A 20,815-nucleotide genomic window follows, 5' to 3' on the forward strand; every position below is an offset into this window, starting at 1 on the left:
TGCACATTAGCATTAGAGAGTAAGAAAATACTAAGTGTATAGTCCATTAAGCAAAGGAAAATACCATTATAGTATCATTAATCTGTGAAACTAGGTACATATTTCCATTGAGCTTGAAAGGTGCAGGCAGAATGTAATGTTCCATTAAGTTACGCAGTGAGACACGGAGAATTCAAAGTATAAAAATTATGTCTCTCAGAGCAATGTTAACATGCCCCATTGCACAGATCATAATGTACACATCAATTTAAAGTCAGGACTATATTTCATAAGCAAATATGTCATTAGCTGTTGCAAGTCAAGATGTCACAGGCATTTAATCGTAGGGGGCGCCCCTTCCTTGCTAATACCCCCCAAGGAAATGTAAAGTGACTTTCTACATGAAGATTTTTCTGAAATTGACACAGTCAGGTTTGTAAAGATTAATTGTGTAGCAATTAATTTTAGAATTTCTTTTCCCCCTCATGAGTTAGTTTTGACATCTGGAGGGTGTTTTCAAGGTAATGCTGATCTGTGTTTATATAACTGAAGTGGTCTGATGGAATTTTGCAAACTATTCATCAATGGCAATGAGATCATAATGATCAGGTTTCATTTATCATAATTAATTACTAATAGAGTAATAATCATTTAGACCCTGGATTCTATCCCAGATTAATACAGCACATTAATTAACTAGAAACATTTGCTTTTTTTGTACCTGCATCCATTGTGTTTTCCTTTGTGCTTTAATTTTGCCCCACTGCAGCTAAAAATTGCAAATGCCAATCTAGCCCAGAGCCTAGTGGGGTGAAGGATTTGTCCTCCATCCTCTGGCAGGATGTTGGAACAGAAAACTCTTCTAGGCAAAGAGAATTATGAGGATAACAACAAAGGAAAACCTACTCGCTCAGCCGATATAGTATGTACCATTATTGGGAGAGATGGGAAGCTTACAATTCACTTCTTAGATTTTTGGCTAATTTCTACCTACAATATAAAGGACTCAGCCATGTCACATTATTTGCATAGGTTTGAATTGAAAGGTTTTTTTATATATAAATAAGTGTTTTATCATGCTTATATTGAAAGAAACACTGTTATACTCACCATCTTCAGGCTATGCAATTTTGAATGTTGATTTTATTTTTTAAAGCAAGGATTCAGCTATCACTCATTACGTACACTGTCATAAACCCTAGAGAGTAATTATAGCATTTCAAAAATATACCACCCTTTTGTGAATAGCAGCATAGCATGGTGGTTAAGAGCGGGGAACAGCAAACTACTACCCAGGGGCCAACTCTGGCCCTCTGCCTGTTTTTATAAATGAAGTTTTATTGGAACGCAGCCATGTCCATTTGTGTAGGTGTTGTCTGTGGCTGCTTTCCCACTACAACAGAAGAGTCGAGTATTAGTGACAAAAATCATTTGGCATGCAAAACCAGAAATATTGAATCTCTGGCCCTTTACAGATAATGTTTGTGGACTGCTGGTTAAGAGCCTGACCCTTGACTGCAGACTTACTGACTCTGCCACCTGTGAGCTTTGTAACCCTGTGATCTTCAGCATATACCTCAGTCACCTCATCAGTAAAGTGGATAATATTAGCACCTACCTTTGTAGGGCTGTAAGGCTGAATAAATGAGTTGACATCTGTAAAATGCTTAGACCAGTGCCTGGCACATACTTGTACCATATGAGGGCTTGTTAAATAAAAATAAAATAGCTTCCTTTTTGATCAATAGCAAGCAGGCATTTGTGAGACAGACGGTCAAAGGGGTGCAGTTGTGGCTGTGGATTAGGCAAGGTTAACTTTGTGAAGTTAACTAATTCCAATGTAATTGTGTCCTGACCTTTGCCCTTATTCTTAGAGAACTCAGTGGGCTAAAGTCACTGGGCTGGATCTAACAGGCCTTTTGAAATTATTCCCAGCCTATGATCACTGCTTCACCCCCACCATTCAACCCTTAGCTATTTGCACTAATTGGTCCAGTCTAGAACCATAAAACATACAAGGCAACAGAAATTAGTTTTGTGTAATGATGAAGAGTGACGTTTAAAAGTAGGGAATGGCAAACTTTTTCTGGAAAGGACCAGAAAGTAAATATTTTTGGCTTCGTAGACCATATGATTCTCTCTTAACTACTCGATTCTGCTGTTGTGGCTGAAAGGCAGCCATGGACTATATGTAAAAAAATGGACCTGGCTGTATTCCCATAAAACTTTATTTACAAAACCAGGTAGCAGGCCAGGTTTGCCTCATGGGCTGTGGTTTGCCAACCCATGTTTCATGGCATGAAAGAGCAGTGTTAACATGGTATAGCTCTTCCAATGATCAGAGCTCTATAATCTTGAACAGAGAACCCACAGGTGTGGGTATTAGTAATATATGGTTGTTGTTTGAATCTGCTGAGTTTGGGGGTGTTTGTTATGCAGTATTATCCTGGCAAGAGCTGACTAATACAACTTTTCTGCATTTTATTCTTTAAGATGCATTACAGTATGGGTTGACTCTCTAAGTACAGAATGAGATGTGCCTTTTTATAACTGCAGGACAATAGAAATAAGTTGCTTACCATGTGCTTCCACTTATGACCACTTCCCAATAATGCCGGCCACTATCAATAAACACATTTCCAGCTACTCCATAGCTCCCCTGGCTGGTGAAGCGTTCAGGTGTGTGACTCTTCTTGGATGATGACTCATCACGTTCTACTGTCAAGTTATCATGGGACACCTTCAGTTTTCGATGAGCAGATTTGGGATCCAGTTTAAATGGTTGGCCTGAAAACAAATTCACAAAACAGAAAAAGGAAGAGGAAGAGGATTGTTGATTTTATCATAACCAATAGCATATTTTCAAAATCAGGTTTAAAAGACAGGAACAAGCCAGCCCTCCCTGAGTCATGCCTCCTATCACAAAGTGGTATCTTATATTTTAATAGTAATTTAAACATTATAAGCAACTTTCGAAGACATTTTCTTGCAAAGTTTTCATAATATTCAAAAGACAATAGAGAGCAGCAACTCTGTGTATAGTACAGTACACAGTAAGAGTGAAAAAGAACATGTTCCTGTCTTCATAAGCTTTCAGTCTACCAGTTCTAAGATAGGGATCCAGTGGTGGCATGCCAACTATTCAACAACAGCATGGATAAGGCTTAGCCAGAAAACATAGTGTGAGCTAGCTTCATGGATTCCAGGTGTATACAAGCAGCACAGGTATATACTGGCTGGATAGCATCCTGAAAAGGAGGAATGAATGAAGACTCCATTTTCAACCACTGCAGTGTTCTATCCAGCATAAGATGCATTCATGCTCAATAGACTTCAGACCAGAAACCAAACAAATCAAGATCTTGGGTCTTAACATATAGAATATTCTAGAGGTTTATATTATTCTGAGATTATTAAAAAAGCATTACTCTTTCTTAGGAATTTAGGATGAGAATACAATTTTCAGGCCACAAAATTAGGAAAAAATGTGATAGCAATGCCTGGGTTTTCTACTCATGAAATTATTTATATATAATAAGGCCTTCTCTATGTCATTACTCACATTTGTGTCTTAAAGATTTAAGTATTAAAAAAATCTTGGCAGAGTCACACCTGGACATTTTGTCATAGTTGTTACTTCTTCTTTGACAATTCAATATTGGTTTGGAGTACTGCCTGTCATTCAACAAACACTGCATTGGGTACAAGGCATTTAAAGGCAGGAAATGCATTACAACCTGATACAAATGCCATGGTGTCCAAACTCCACAGTCACTGTTGCAGTTGGCAGGTTCCTTCTGCCCAGTATACAGCTCTCAATCACAGGAAAAGGTCTAGTAAATTCAACTGTGGCAATACACGATGCTGGGCGAGAAACTGACCCAGTGAGTATAGGACAGTGTGTGTTGTCACATGTGCGTAGGCCAAAGGATTTCCAGTTGCCTTTTGGATACAAACACAACACCAGCACCTCTAAAATCCTTTCTTTTTAGGTCACGGACCAGCATACTTTTTCTGCAAAGGGCCTGACAGTAAATATTTTTGGCTATGCAGGCCAGGCCATGTGGTCTCTTTTGTGACTATTCAACTCTTCTGCTATAGTGAGGGGGCAGCCACGGACAATAGGTAAATGAATGGGTGTGACTATATGCTAATAAAACTTTATTTACAAAATCAGGCAGCCAGATTTGGCCCTTGAGCTATAGTTAGCTGGCTTTTGTTTTAGAAATCTATTTCTGTACATAGCAAAGAAAAGCTTAGGCTGGGCTGGTGGCTCATGCCTGTAATGCCTGCACTTTGAGAGGCCGAGGCAGCTGGATCGCCTGAGGTCAGCAGTTCAAGACCAGCTTGGCCAACATGGTAAAACCCCATCTCTACTAAAAATACAAAAATTAGCTGGGTGTGGTGGCGGACACCTGTAATTCCAGCTACTTGGGAGGCTGAGCCACGAGTATCACTTGAACCCGGGAGGCGGAGGTTGCAATGAGCCAAGACCATGCCGCTGCGCTCCAGCCTGGGCAACAGAGTGAGGCACTGTCTCAAAAAAATAACAATAAAAAAGAAAAGAAAAGCTTTAAAGGGGGAGCAGAGAAAACCCTCAAGGGCTGAGCAGGGATTGGACATTCTCAGAGGCCGTAAGATCTATTGGATTACATGTGTAGTTTAAATTTTGACTTGTGAAAAGAAGTCCTTAGGAATGATCATGCTAGCAACTATCAGAGATAAACTATGAACTAAGACAAGAAGAGTATGAAGACAGTTTTGCTTAAAATATTTCAATTTTTAAAGGTGGAAGGTAGAATATGGATTAAAAATGATAGGATACTAATGGGCAGAGCAGGAAGAAATTCCTTAATGGCGCCCATCATTTACAACGAAGGCCAAGTTCTGCTCGGCCTCCTTCCGGTGAGATATATCAGAATGTCAGAGCCATTGGAAAGACCGGCCTTGTGATGGTGACATACTGCCTCAAACATCCTGCCTGCCTTGGCTCACACCCTCACCCACGCATGTGTGGAGCAGAATCATGCAATCTTGGTGAGCAAATTCTGCCCATGCCTCAGATATGTTTCCCAAATAAACTACTACCTACTCTGCCCAAATTCAAGGCTTTTGCTTCAGTGAAGACAAATTAGTTCAAGAAAGAGATTAATAGCTTACTTTACTAAATAATTCAATTCATTATAATATTTGTATGGGACACGACTCTTATTCAGGCCATTGTTTACTTACATGGACAACTCTCTTTCAATAATCTTTTGATACTGTGCCCAGCAGCCAGTCTTCCTTCCTTGTAATCCACTCATCACATCATAGTGCAAGAGAGCTTTATTTCATGGAAATTTTCATCCTGCCTGTTTGATTTAAACTCTTCAATCTCTCCACCAATCATTGGTATACAAAGAAACTCCCTGGTGTGGCCCAGGAGGCTTTCACGATCTGTTCTTGTCTCCAGCTTCCTGGCTCACCTATCCTCCCAACCTAAGACACACTTTAACCACACGGATCAATTTTCTGTTCCATAAATATATTCTCCTTGTCTCTGGGCTTTTGCCCATGCTGTTCCTTCTGCATGGAACACTGTGTCCTCACATCCCCTGCTCCTAACCTACCTTGGAAAGCCTCTCAAGGTTGTGCTGGGGCACCCTGGCTTTGTCAACTTAGAACCTCTCATGGTTATTACAGTCAGAGATTTCACATATTGAATGTTAATTAGGATTAATGTGCTTTATTCCCCAATAGTCTATGACCTTTTTGAGAGAGAAGCACACCTTAGGGAGTTGAAGATACTCATAATATCCTTAGCATCTTGCACAGCATCCCAAACACACTTGGTGCTCAAACATATCTTTTGAAGGAACAAATATTTACATGTTCAAATGCAAATCAAATAATGCTGATCTAAGTGTGCATAGGTATTGTGCCATTTGTTGTATGACTGTAAAGAAATATATCATCATGTTATATTCTCTTATGTACTTAGAATTACTTTGAGATGGTCTTTTTGACAACTCATAACAACCCTCAAGTTGTTAAAATATTCCCATTTTAAAACTGAAGGAACACTAAATGCATTGTGGGATCCTGGATTGGGTCCCGGAATAGGAAAAGAACATTAGTGGAAAGCTGGTAAAATCTGAATAAAGTCTGGAGTTTAGTTATGAGTAATTCATCAATGTTAATTTCTTAGTTATGATAACTGTACCAAGGTTACATAAGATGTTAATATTTGGGCAAACTGGGTTAAGGGTGTACAGAACTCTCTGTATTATCTATGGATTTCCTGTAAATCTACAGCTATTCCAAAATAAAAAGTCTATTTAAAAATATGAAGAAACTAGCCATATAGCTATATGGGTACCAAGTGGGAAAGCCACAGTCTTCTCATTCTTAATTCAGTGCTCTCTTTACATCCCTTGTTCTTCCTCTAGGATCCAACACATTCCTCTAGGATACAACACTTGTACTGAGAAACAAGGATATAGGTTAAATGAGGGTTCCCCTTGAAAAGCACTTAATTGTTCCTGTTGACTGCCTGGCAACCTCACAACATGGCGCCATACCAACACACTCCAATTTGCTTTCTCTTGGGAGGTCTTATGCAAATAAACACCATGTTACATAACATAATATTCCTAGATCAAAAGGATGTAAAGAAAGAAGAGAGGATAAAACAAAACACATGTGGACAGAGACAGAGAGAGGGAGATGACTGACAGTATCATGAGACACACATATAGGCCAGACCATTATCTGTGATGCGCACTGTCCTGTGGATTGGGGATGTTTCCCATCATCCCTGGCCTCTACTCACTACATGCCGGTAGCATCCACCTCAGATGTGACAACTAAAAACCTCTTCCAGATATTACTAAATGTCCTGGTAGGGTGGGGTGGAGGGGGAGGAAGAAGTGTCCCTGATTGAGAACCACAGACTCCGAATGTTTTCTAGAATAAAAGAGTTTCTGAAGAGTGATTAGTTGGCTACTCTGCTATGAAAAATAACACTATCCACCATTTACAGAGCCCCTACTGTGTGTCAGGTCTTACATATACATCATCTACTTCTCACAAGAATGCCTCCAGGAATATTTATTTAAAAAATGAGAAGACTCAAGTGCAGAGAGAGTAATGGCCTCACGGCTGTGAAGGAATAGAATCAGTTTTGGAACCTAGAGGTATCTGATGCAAATTCCATTATTCCACACTGGCTTTTTACTTGTTTTGGGGGGCTGTCAATGATACCCAAGACAGAGAAAAGGAAAAGAAAGGGGGACAGAGTCAGCTGAAAGAAGAGCAGATAAGACATGACAGCTCTGTTGAGTTCACAGCACTTACTGTTTGTCTTCAACTTCCCAGGCTCACTGCTGCGGCTGCCCGCCTGGTTGATGGCCTTGACCATGAAGATGTACTTGGTGCCGCTCTGCAGACCGTGCACCGTGTAGTGGTTCTGCTTGATGTTGGGTACTATCATCCAGCTATCAGCCGAATTACACAGACCTGCAAAGCCAATCAGACATGGTGCAGTTCTTTGGCACAAGGGGAGCAATGTTTGCATAATTTTAGGTTGAATAATTTCCATTTATTTGAATAGAGTTGGTAAGTGAAGTGCTTTGTCTTGGTAGTCATGTACGAAAAACTGACTTCACTAACGTAGATGTGGCAGATTGCATTTTTGCCTCCAAAATTCTCCCTGCCCTGTATATCCAGGCCCAAATGACTTTGCAGGTGCTCCTTCTAAAGAGGTGCAATATATTTCCCTGTCATGTGGCTTTGAATTTGGTCAAGTGACTTGCTTTGGTCAATAGGATGAGGCTGAAATGACAATGTGCTAGTTGCAAGAGTAGGCATGACAAAACCTTGAGGGTTTCTGTTGACCCTTTGTGTCTGCCACTGCTCTGGAGAAAATATTCCTAGGATACTCTGTTTATCCCAACAGGATGAGACAGGGAACAGCTTTACCATGCAGCCAACGCCCAGCCAGTGCAGGAGTGAACCAAGCAGCGATCAGCCAACCCAACCGACCTCCAACAGGGAAGCTAAGAAATGATCATCATCCCTAGGATGACTGGTTTCAGAGTGGAGTGGGGCTGTTGCTCTGGCTGCATCCTGAAAGATGTGGGTTGGGGAGCAGATCAAGTATTTATGATGCTTGGAAGAATATGTAGGAAAAGGAAGCCCATCTTGTTTTGCAGCTGGTTGATGGCTGAAAACATCTCTTTGGTATCAGGTCCAACTCCCCTCTCTCCTTTTTCCACCCATCAATTTCCACTCCAATAGAACCTTTTTCCAAACCCTTGGTGACCAGGCTGTCAAGAAGTTTCCTGACTCTGTTGAATTTCCTTCACTGATCCCTGGGAGAGGGCTGGGCCCCCTCCACTTCCAGAGGACTCCAAAGCCACCACCCCACTCCTCTTTCAATTGATTTGCAAGTCAAAGGGTTAGTTCTTTTGATCTTGAGGCAACTTATACTTTACCAGATTCTCAAGAAGCAGTCCCTTAATCTTTTTTTGGTCTCACCTCTTTGATAATCTAATAAAACCTTTCTGTAGTAAGAAATTCACAAATGCATATACACACCAAACCACAAATATATGCATAGAATTTCAAGGTAGTCACAGGCTCCCGAAGCCTGTCTTTGAATCTTACTGAATACTTACTCCATCTTTTGAGTTAAAAATTATTCATGGTATTGTCACAGTTGAAAAATTCACCTTATATGATTTCCATCTTGGGTGCATAATATTTTCAAGTACACATCAGTGAATTAAATATATATATATATATGTATGTATGTATATATCTAAAGATATCTAAAGATATATACACACACACACACACACACACACACATATTTGGTCTTGTGAATTTTCTGTTGCCTTTTTTTTTTTTTCTCTACCTGCAAACATTTTCGCCAGTGGACTGCCAGATTTGAAAAAGCCAGCTTGAAGCAAGAATGTAATTTAGGACTCATAGAAGGGTTTGAGTGTGTGCGTGTTTATATTTGGAGATTCAGCAGAGCAATAAGAGGCACAATCCATCCCTCCTCCCCAAATTTATTTTCTCTAATTCTTAGCCCTCTGTTTTCCTACCAATTCTCATTTGCATATGATGCAGGAAAACATCCACAAATAGTTTAGTAACATGGGAATCTCCTTACTATATATCCCTTCTGATCTTCCTTCACCTTACCTTTTCCTTGAACATAGCTATAATAAACTCCATACTTCTGGATAATGCCACAGCCAAATATTAGATTTTGATCCAATCAAAGAAGGGTCATTTTGAACTCTGAGTTCTGGGCCCCAAGAGGCCTATAACTCTCTTTAGGTACTTAATATTATTACAATAGTAATAAAACAAAAAATTAGCTTTTCTATTATGTAGGATAGTGTACTCATATTCCTAGATCTTTGTCAATGGCAGTCAGCCACGAATGAGAACAATTAAGGCGTTCAGTAGATTCAAATGAGAATCGTATCAATTTCACTGCTTTTATACTGTTCCTGTTTAATTGAATATGTTACAATAAAATGACTATTGTGGTCAAAGAAAACAAGTGTAAAAATGTTTCAATAAACTTTACATCACTGTACAACCCAAAAGCTGGGTTTAATGTGGTGGGGGAACGCTTTCAGCAACATCATAAAGCAGATGTCTGAAATTGCTGAAAACTGTAACTTGGCCTAAAATCCAAAGTCTTAACCCAACAAAGATTTTATGTTTCAGAAACCTTTTCCAAACAAAAAGGGACTCTGACTATCCTGATTATTTTGAAGAGGTCCCTATTTTTTCCTTGAAAATTAAAAGAACAAAATGTTTATGAAGTAGTAAAATTTCATTGGTTAGCTTTATACTGGGACAATCTACTTTCATGAATACTAACACTATTACTGTTTAGGTTTACCTTTATGTTATTATTATTGCCAAGATAATAATTGAGAAGTTGATTTAAAATGCTAGGAAAGCAACATTGACAATTTTCTTTTGGGGGCTGGAGTAAGTGGGGTGACTTGGAGTGCACCATTACCGGTGTTGGTCTTACGCCAGCACCACCTAACTTCTTGCATATGGCACTGAGTTTGCTTAAGCAAGACTTCTCTGCCTTGACACCCCACTGTGTTAGGACCCTTGACCAGGTTTTATTCATCTCTTTATGAAACACCCACACAACCATCCTGATTGAAACTTCACTTTTCTCCAAACTCATTTTCAATCATCTTTGAGGGTGTTCCAACATTCACCTCCTCCGACTCAGTTTAAAATAACAACGGAGCTTGGAAAATAATTTGTCCACAATGAAACCTAATTAATTGAGTTTTTTGATTTTATACATTTTTTTTTTCATTCACAATGGGTTAGAAGCATTTCCCTACATAATGTGGCTCATTATAAGATCTTAATTACATCTGGGATTTCAGAGCCTTGTATGGCAACTGTCATCTTGCCACAAAAAATTATGTGTAAAAATGTCACATGATGTGGACAGTCTTAGGAGAGGCTGCACACTGGTTTCTAACATCCTTTGTCTCTTCCAACAGACTGGACAGAAGTGAACATTCCTTTCCTTCTCCTCTGTAAAAATAGTATATGTTTAATAATTTTCATGAATGTTTTCTAAGTGACTACAATAAATTAAAAACAGATAACTACTTAGCCATTAAGGCTTGAAAAAAATGCAGCTTTTGATTTCTGCTAAGAATAAGAATAGGCTGCTGGGGAAAGGACCCAATTTAAGACTTAAAATGAAGCATCAAAAGTAGTTTTAGAAAAAACGTGGCAAACGTTGTAAAATTAAATAAATATCTAGTTATTGATAAGCAATTCATTAACATCTATAGTCATAACTCTATTAATAAAAATAAAAAATAAAAATTAATGTCATTACTTTTGCATTTGAATGTATGTATTTCATTAGTGAGGGCCTTTTCGTAAGATTGAAAAAGCTCCATAGATATTATCTAAGTCTCCTTCACTAACGCCAGTTGAAGGCAATTAACTACAATTTATTAGGATGAGTGAAGGAACCATGACCTAGAGACAGTAAAAGATTTTCTAGTGATATAAGGAGCTACAGCCAGGTTTTGAGCATTATATCTTCTCATTTTCAGTAGAGTTTTACCATTAGACCTTGTCACGCAATACAACATCTGCAAAGGATACTTCTCCAAATAATAGGACAGATTATTTAACATCATTCAAGGAAAGCCTTTCACATAATGATTGTGTAAAAAGCTATCATGTAGATAATCCTGGAAAATTGCAAAATTGGTCTTTCTTTTAAAATGCAATTATGGGGTGAGTACAGTCCGTATTTTTGTAGGAATAATAACTTTGAATATCTATGTGCTACCACTGTGGCAAACACAAGACTAAGGTGTTTACTATTATTATCTCAACCATGTGAAGTTAAAACACTATCCCTTCTTACAGATGAGGAAACGGATTCGGAGGACATTAAATAATTTGCTCAAGACTGCAGAGCTAGTGAGGTCCAAAGTCAAGACTGAAATCCAGGTCTCCTTTGGTCACTACAAATGTGAAAAATATTTAAGAAGAAAATAATTTGAAAATCTTTGCATATCGGTTAGCTTTTTATCTGAATGAATTCTTTCTTTGTCGCAAATGGATCCTGTAGGCATTAGGACTTCACTCTTCTGGTTTAATGGGCATCAAGGGAGGAACACATCCTGATACAAACAACCCGGTGAGAGTATCCCAGTTTGGTCAGCACCAGCAGTTTCACTGTTTTTCTTCCATCCTGGGAGAATGGGCCTTTCTGGCATCTATGCGTTAAAGGCTGATAATCTTCACTAAGCCATTTGCATTTCTTTTCTTATGGCAACTGGTTTCTGGGAACAAAACATCTCTGGAATCACCCAACATAAAGTTCTGAGTTCATTATACTCAGTAGTTTTGCTCTTGTTGAATTTTTTTATGCATGACCTTTTTGCATCATCTATTCTATTAATGCATCATGTTTGGTATTATTTTCGATGCAAATAGCACAGAAATCAAGTTGGTCACAGTTTAGCCAAGTGAGAAACCCTAAGTTTCAAGCAATAAATATCTTCCTTTCATTTTGGGGATGAGGTGAAGCTCTGGTATTGAGTTAGGGCCTTTTGGCCCCAATTCCTTGCTCCTTCCTTGTAATTTTGCAGGTCTTTGCATTCTCACTCTGGGCTCACCCAGGGGACTTCTTTGACAAACCTCATGTTAGCTAATGTGACACAGACAGGGGCTTAAAAAGAATGTGTGTAATTGGTCCTGCCTTTACTCCTTCATCTCTGCAATCAGGGTGAGAGCAGACTTGAGCTGGATTGTAGGAGGATGAGACAGATGTGCAGCAGTCGGGTTGCCACAGTTATCAGTCTGCCATGTGAGGGAGCCAAGATCAGCAGGGCTTCCTAGTTGACACTCAGTTGACTCCAGATGCATAAGCAATATGAATTCTACTTAGGCCCTGTGGTTGTTGGCTATTCAGCAAAAGCCAACGGATACAGAGCCCATCAGTCAAGGCCAAGGCTACATGTACTCCCAAAGTGCCCATGACGATTTGATTTAAGAAATTTCAGGAAAGGGCTGGGTGAAGTGGCTCATGCCTGTAATCCCAACACTTTGGGAGGCCAAGGTGGGTGGATCACTTGAGGCCAGGAGTTGAGACCAGCCTGGCCAACATGGCGAAATCCCATCTCTACTAAAAATATAAAAATTAGCCAGGTGTGGTAGCACATGTTTGTAATCCCAGCTACTCAGGAGGCTGAGGCAGGAGAATCATTTGAACTCTGGGGGTGGAGGTTGTAGTGAGCCGAGATCATGACACTGCACTCCAGCCTGGGCAGCAGAGCAAGACTGTCTGAAATTTTATATATATATGTATATACACACACACACACACATACATACACACATACATATATGAAAGAATAAAAGAAAAAAAAGAAATTTCAGGAGAGACATAACCATCTGAGGAAGACATGCCCTAGGATGGTCCCCAGGATTCCAACTCCCTGGTATTCATAACTGTGTAATATTCTCTCCTTAGTGTAAACAGGACCTGTCATCTGCTTCTAACCAACAGAATATGGCAAAGGACAAAGGTCTATCACTTTTATTACTCCTGTTTTTATATTACATTATATGACAAAGGCGAAGGCGAAGGGAGTTTACAGATATAATTAAGGTCCCTAATTATTTGATTTGGAGCTAATCAAATGGCAGATTATTCTGGGTGAGTCTGACCTAGTCAAGTGAGTCCTTTAAAGACAGGTTTGGAGGTGACAGATTTGAAGTAGCAGACTCTCTCCCTTGCTGGCCTTGACGAAGCAAGCTGCCATGAATTCCACAACCACAATGAAACAAGTTTGTCAACAAATGGAGGGAGCTAAGAAGTAGATTCTTCCTTAGTTGAGTCTCCAGATGAATGCAGCCCAGCCAACACCTTAACTTCAGACTGTGACACCCTAAGAAGAAGACCCAGCTCAACTATGCCAGAATCCTAACCCATGGAAACTGAAATAATAAGTGGGTATTGTTTTAAACTGCTAAGTTTTTGGAAATTTGTTTCACAGCAATAGAAAACTGTTAGCACTTTTCCTGAATCAGACGAAAATGATTTGAGAGAAATATAGCATTTCTCACATGGGCCAAGAACCACTCTTTTGGTATAAAATGACTCCAAATGTTTTCTTTTTCTGGTTAGACTATTCACTCATCAACAGACGTTGGTTCTATCAGTCCTCTATGTATTTTCAGAGAACCTTCCTTGGTGTTTTACAATGAATCATCTCTCCATTTTCTACCTGCTCTTCTCAGACCTTCACGTGCTTCTTTTCTCTTACCTTGGAATTTCTGATCATCTTTTGAATTTCATCTTCTTCAAGTTTGATACAATCCCCGGTTCAGTTTATCCCAAATATGCTAGTGATATTAATCACAAAATATTGAGAAAACAATTCCTTAAGTGAAGACAAAATATATTAATTATATTCCCCCCTTTTTGTTGTGTTTTTCCTTCCATGCTACATAGTATAGTAGTGTGTGTGGATCAGTGTGTTATGGTCTCAGTATTTAGCATGTAATCATGTAGATATTATACATTTACCTTGTTTTAAATTAGGGTTTCTCAACTTCGACATTACTGACATTTTGGGCCAGATAGTTCTCTGTTGTTGGGGGATTTCTTGTGCATTGTGGGAGATTTCCCATCTTTCCTCACTTCTACCCACTAGATGCCAATAGCACCCTCCTCCTAGGTTTTGAGACCCAAAAGTCTCTAGAGACATTGTCAAATGTCCCTTAGGGGGCAAAACTGCCCTTGTTGAGAATCACTGCTTATATGAAGGAGTGACTATTTAGTATGATATTAGTGATCATAGATTAACTTGTGTTTCAGGTTTATGGTGAAGCACAATCAAGGTTTAAAATTTTACTAGACTTTAATTCCACGTTAAGTTTATGGTATATGTAGCCAAGATCAGTGAAATATAATAAGCTCATACAGCTGGAAAAATGCATTTAAAAATCATGTCATCTCTCTGAAGGGCAATTTGGCAATGTCAAGTAAAATTAAATGCAAATAATCTTTTCCTAGAAATTGCACCTCAAGAGATTATACTACAGATATAATTCCCCGTGTGTGGAAGGAGAGATATTCAAGGATATCTTGAACATCCTTGGGGATACTGGGGCATTGTTTGTAAGAGCCAAAGATTGGAAACAAGCTAAATAAACATCTATAGAAGATGGGATAAATAAATTAGAGCATATCTTTAAAATAGGATATGATACTGCCTCAAAAAGGAATAAGGCAGTTCTTTATTTGTGCTGAAATGGAATGATATCTCAGACATAATATTTATTGAAAAAAACAAGGTAAAGCATTGTGTATGATATGCACATGTAGAAAAATATTTTAGAGAATTAGTATTTCTTTATGATTTGCAGTAGGGCATATAGAGTCAGAAATGAGGAATGATACCAGAAGAATTCAAAATCCTAGAAGGTGAGCAAAATGTTACTAAACCATTGCTATACAGGCCTTCTGCGACTTGCCCCAAAAAGCACTTCAAATATCTGAGGACACTGATGATTTTTTCCCAGGAAAATGGGCCAGACGCAGAGAAGTCTTCCTGGAATTATCTTTTCCTTTCCATCTCTGATGCTGGTGCCATTTGCAGGTCCTGGCTATTTCTGCCTCAGTGAATTACTATGAAACTTCCCAGCTGATGTCTCTGCTTCTAGTCCTGCCCTGTTCCTCTCCACTCTCCACAGTGCTCCTGAGTCACCTTCTAATTATACCTCTGATTACACTACTGTCCTGCATGACTCTCAAGCCCACAGGGTAAAATCCAAACATGGTATGGCCTGGGTAGCCCTCTGCAATCTAGCTCTTGCCTGTGAATTAGGATTAGGTGACTGAGGATTAAGGATTAAGAACATGTGCTTTTTGGAGCTAGGCCAATATAGGTTTGAGCCCTGGTTCTATTTCTCTACCTTCATTTCTCACTGTCTCCCTTTCCTCACTTACCAGCCAGGCTTAATTAGGCAAGACCTCCCAATATGCCCTGCTACGTTACATCTTGATAGATTTGCTTATGATGACATGGCTGTCCGGTACAGCCTTAACTTGCTAAAATGCACCCGCTTTTTTTCAAGACTTAGTTTAACCACAACTTCCCCCAAGACATTTTTGTCCCACTCACCATTTCTGACCTTTCTATATTCCCTACTGACTCAGGCAGCTTGCCAGAGCTGTTCTTGACATTGCATGACTTTCTCCACTTTCATTTAAAAATTACACATTCTTGGTAAATGGCAAGATTTTAATAAAAGCTTCCACGGCAGGCCAATTATAGGGTAGAAGGTGAGGGAGTTGAGGAGAGGAAGTTGGAGAAGTTGGGGAGAGTGGATATAAGGAAGGTAGGGGGAGCCATTTGTTGGTATGGGTCATTTATACTTTAGTCCCTTAGAACTTGGTGTATTTCTGCATCACTCTTTTAATTAATCCTAAATCAAATTTCTATATTAAGCATCGTATGACTCAGAATTACTTGTGCTAGGAAAGAGCAGTTTGTAGTTAAGAGAGAAAAGGTTTATATAATAAAAGCACATTAAATTGATATGAATTTATTCAAAACATCTCTTTGTTGAAACATGACTGCTATTCTATTCTGTTCTATTTTGACATATTGTATTTTTCTTTGTTAAAGAAGTTTCAAGCTTGCTCCCGTGAAAAGCCATGTCTTCTGGTCCATTGCCATTTGCCCAGTTCAATTTAAATAACTCTGTGGGTTGGAGGACTGCTTCCTCTGTTATCATCTCTGTGGCCTGCTACTACTGCTATTTGAAATCACCAAGTTATCTCTGATGCCAGATATCAAATAGGCCTCAGTGAGAGGGGGCACCTCTAATGTTTCAGGTAAGGTTAGAAATTCTTCCCGGGTGGGGCCAGTTACTAACATTTTAAGTGATGGGCCCAGCTCTCTCCTCTGAATGGGACCAGGTATTTAACTTTCTTTGGCTATTTATTTTATTAAATCCTTTCTTTTAAAATATGTGAAGTAACACTCAGGAAAGTACATAAAACTAAATGTATGATAAAATGACTAAATTGCCATTAACCCCAAGAACCCCTGTATATTTCTTTCCAGTGGTGCCACTTGCCCTTTAATCCTGGAGGTAGCCATCATCCTGACTTTTTATTTTTATTTTTTTGAGACAGCATTCTCACTGTTGCCCCGGCTGGAGTGCTGTAGTGTGATCTCTGCCCACTGCAATCTCTGCTTCTTGGGCTCAAGCCGTCCTCCTGCCTCAGCCTCCTGAGTAGTTGGGACTACAGGTGTGTGTCACCACACCCCGCTAATTTTTGTATTTTTTTTGTATTTTTTGTAGAGATGGGGTTTCACCAGGTTGCCCAGGGTTTATAGTTTTAACACCTATGAATGTTTCTTTAAGCAAAATAGTTTATTTTGATCTTTAAGTTATGAACCTATATGTGGATTAATACTATATATATATATATATATTTGTTTCTCTCTCTATATATCTCTCTATATATTTGTTTCTCTCTATATATTTGTTTCTGGCTTCTTTCCCTTAACATCCATGTGGTTTGCTAGAGGTCATTAATTTTCATCAATATTTAGCCAGCTGTTTTTACTAATGTAGTACAAGTGAGTGCTATCACTTTTTTGTTCAAGAAAGACAAGTCAATAAATATTGTGTGTTCTTTCCTTCCTTGTCTTCCTTTGATGTTTAAATTCAGGAATGCAATCAATCTGAAGAAAGCCACCAAAGACAGAAATAAATAGGCCATGAGATACTCACTAACGACGTTGGCTTGTCCGGTGAATATGGTGTACTGGAGCTCGTAGGAGACCACACTGAACTCATCATCGGAGGTCCAATGCACAGTGATGGTGTCATATGAAGCTGTGCAGAGCTCTTCTCTAATTGTGGGAGGGTTGGGAGCTGTGGGGGTCAAGAATGCTTATCAGTGGAAAAGCACACACAACTGGGATACCATTTCAGAGGAGATGTTTGACAGTTAAGCAGGTCTTTCTCAATAGGTCCATCAGGACTACTATCCTAGAGATGGTGACCCCAATCTAAAGAATATCTGATTGGCTGGTTATTGCTTTTGTTTTTAATAAGGAGTGTGACTAGAGTCAGCCAGTATGGACTTTCTGTGTTTATCATGAGATCATGAGAATATGTTTGGGAGGTTAAACAAATAATACTTTCTTGTGCATGAAGGAAAACTTGTCAAATAAAAAGTAAACAAGATAAAGTTTCATAGCTGCATTCACTTTGGGAGGTTGACTAACTTTTTCAGTAAAGGCCTTGATGGTAAATGTTTCCAGCTTTGTGGGCCATACAGTCTCTGTTGCAACTAGTCAACTCTGCCATTGTAGTATGAAAACAGTCACAACTTATACATGTGGGCATGGCCAGGTTCCAATACAACTTTATTTACAAATATAGGTAGAGGGTCAGATTTGGGCTGTAACCCAAAGTTCACCAACCCCTGACCTATTAATACGTGGTGCCAGATACTTATATCTTTAGGCACCCAATTGAAAAAATACTTATGTTTGTTATCCTACAAAAAATCAGCCACATAATTGTTTGAATTTTTCTTTCATTAGATGTTTCGATGACTTACATAAAAAAAAGAACTTACTAGTCCAGCCCTATTTTCTTCTCATTTCTCAACTCATGCGATATTTCAAATTCAGTAGACCATGATTCATAGTCAATCATATCTAAAAGGTACATTTTCCTTCCCCAAGGAAAAAACTTTTTTTTTGGCATTTGGTTAATTTATCATTGTAGAAGGCTGCTGTTTTATTTCTTTAACACATTCTGGAGCAGAGAAGTCTAAGTCCTACCAAAATAATGAGTTTAAAATGACTTCTACTGAATTGATTTCAGTAACTGGTTTTATGAGAAGAGTATGTGAGCAAGGAAAATATGAGAAAATGAGTGCTTTGCATTGTAAATAATATTTTAGAGGGAGGGGTTGGCAAACTGTGACTGTGGGCCAAGTCTGGCCCACTGCCTGTTTTTGTAAATAAAGTTTTATTGGAACACAGCCAGATTCATTCATTTATGTATTGTCTATGGCTGCTTTGGAGCAACAGCAAAGTTGAGTAGTTGTGGCCATATGGACTGCAAAGCCTAAAGTGTCTACTATCTGGTGGTTTGCAGTCAAAGTTTGCTGACCTCTGGTTTAGAGAATTGATCCAGGGCCTTTACTTCCACTCTTCTACCCACTAGAATCTAACTTCAAAAGGAGAAACATACCTGCACTCTACAAACTAGGAGCAACCTTTGCTTGTACTATTTCAGAGTTATTTCCTGCTCTAAATTATGATTAGAATTGATGAGTCCTAAGCAAACCCAAAGAGGAAGAAAAGTTTATAAAAACTGTAAATTTAAACTCTGCGTTAGTAGTCTTCACTTTGCTTTTTGAATATACCTCTAGGACAAGTATCACAGAAGCAAGTCTACGGTATTAAGTCAATTAGCTTAGCTTTATCTATTGGTTCTGAATTCCAGAAACATTGTTGAGCACCTCCAATGTGACAGGCATGGCATTAAATTGTGCATTAAGACAGAAGGGTTCTACATAACCTTTAAAGCATTCTTTCTGGAATATGTATTTGTACATCTGTCTCCTGAAGTATTCACATGTGAGATTTAGTGTCATGTGGTATGACTTGGATGTGCATGAATCAGTGACACCAATCAGGATATGCATTCCACGGAGGAGGTCCAGCTGCATCGTAAAATGTGCTTATTATTGTCTGTGTGGTCCCTGTTGGTGTGGGATCACTCCTGCATGGACCAGTGAAGAAATACTTACTCTCTCACAATTTAAACAGTTCATTGAATTATTTCTCCATCAACCATTGTAGAAAAATTTTGTTCTGTATTGCAATATACAATTAAATAGAAAGAAAACATATGTTCAAAATAGGCAAGTAGCTGTGAGACACATGGTAGTAGCCATAATCAGGAAGGAAATGTCACCTCTATGGGTTATTAACTTGACATACCACTTAGAGGCATGTCATAGGAAAAAAAAATCTTGTTTTTACAATGAGACAGGCTAACCTTATTTTGACTGTAAACCCAATGAGTTTGTCCTGAGAAGTCAATACTCAATTTAGTGTAAATGAGAACAGCAGCATGCTGCCAATTTCAATAGTCATGGAATCAGTACCAGAAGTGTTATTTTCTTGTCTCTGTCACAAACACCACCCAAGGAATGGTGGGCTAATACTCCACAAACACTTCATTTCCTGCTTACAAATGTCATAAACTATTTGGACTTGGCAGTATCAGCCAAACATCATATGTTATGGTCAGGATCGATGTTATGTCTAGAAATGGACTGAATTTGTATTTGGGGTTGACAGCTCAGAAGACATAATAGCAGGTACCCCATATGGCCTTTAGTTTGAAATAAACAGCCATCGGGATGAAATATGGTGTACGTTACAATTCAGTCTAAACTACTTTCACAATTTCCCCTTTAATCAATACTTTTGCATTCCTATAGAGATTAAAATGGGTATATGTTGTTGAAATACTATGAAATAATTATTGGGAAATGGCAAGGGCACATTCTTGTCAATAAGACTGATTCTGGGCAGAATGGCCATGTGCCTAGGCAAATACTTAATTTTCCAGTCTTTTCTGTCCCTGGACATGACCTTGTAACACAGATACAGCCCACCAGACATAAGTGGAAGTTTGCTAGGCGGGTCTTCTGATCAAGCTTTTTGTTTTTCTGATAAACAAACTTCGCTGGCAGAGCATTTTGTCCATCGTTTCTCCTCCACCCCTTTCTTTTTGCCTAGAGCTTGAGCACAACACTTGGAGGTGGAGTAGTCATGTTGTGATCATGTGGCAAAAAGGCAACACAATGAAGGCGGCAGAGGAGGAAAAAAGAAAGAGCCTGGGGTCTGAGGTCATCACTGAACCACTGCCCAGCCCTGGAACACAGGCTTCTCTTCTGTGACTGTAATACAAACACTCCTTGATGGTTTTATTCACTGCTAGTTGGATTTTTTGTTGCTTGCAACTAAACTCATTCGCAAATGATATAAGAAAAAGGAGATTTTTAACAGGATGCCACTGTGAAAAACAGCTTAGCTGGAGAAAGTCTAGACCTGCACTGTTCAATACAATAGCCACAAGCGACATGTGATGGTTTAAATTTCAATTAAATTTAGTTGAAGTTAAATAAAAGTAAAAATTCACTAGCCACATTTCAAGTTTTCAGTAGCCCCATGTGGGGTGCAGCTAACGCTGGATAGTACAGATA

The 20,815-nt window shown here is 38.9% G+C and overlaps 1 protein-coding gene across 10 annotated transcripts in view; it reads right to left on the minus strand.

The window, feature by feature from the left end:
* The window catches only part of MID1 (midline 1), a 664,445-nt gene that overhangs the window by 6,757 nt on the left and 636,873 nt on the right, over positions 1–20,815 (minus strand). For 9 of the 10 annotated variants that reach the window (XM_063804567.1, XM_054676512.2, XM_054676514.2 and 6 more), the window contains 3 exons: positions 17,308–17,451; positions 7,318–7,479; positions 2,559–2,766 (listed from right to left, as the gene is read on the minus strand). In XM_063804567.1, coding sequence (XP_063660637.1) covers positions 2,559–2,766; positions 7,318–7,479; positions 17,308–17,451 — 514 coding nt within the window. The remainder of the gene's footprint in view (positions 1–2,558; positions 2,767–7,317; positions 7,480–17,307; positions 17,452–20,815) is intronic. The other variant, XM_063804569.1, reaches the window with a different exon arrangement.

Source organism: Pan troglodytes, chromosome X (assembly GCF_028858775.2).
Source record: "Pan troglodytes isolate AG18354 chromosome X, NHGRI_mPanTro3-v2.0_pri, whole genome shotgun sequence".
Taxonomy (NCBI): domain Eukaryota; kingdom Metazoa; phylum Chordata; class Mammalia; order Primates; family Hominidae; genus Pan; species Pan troglodytes.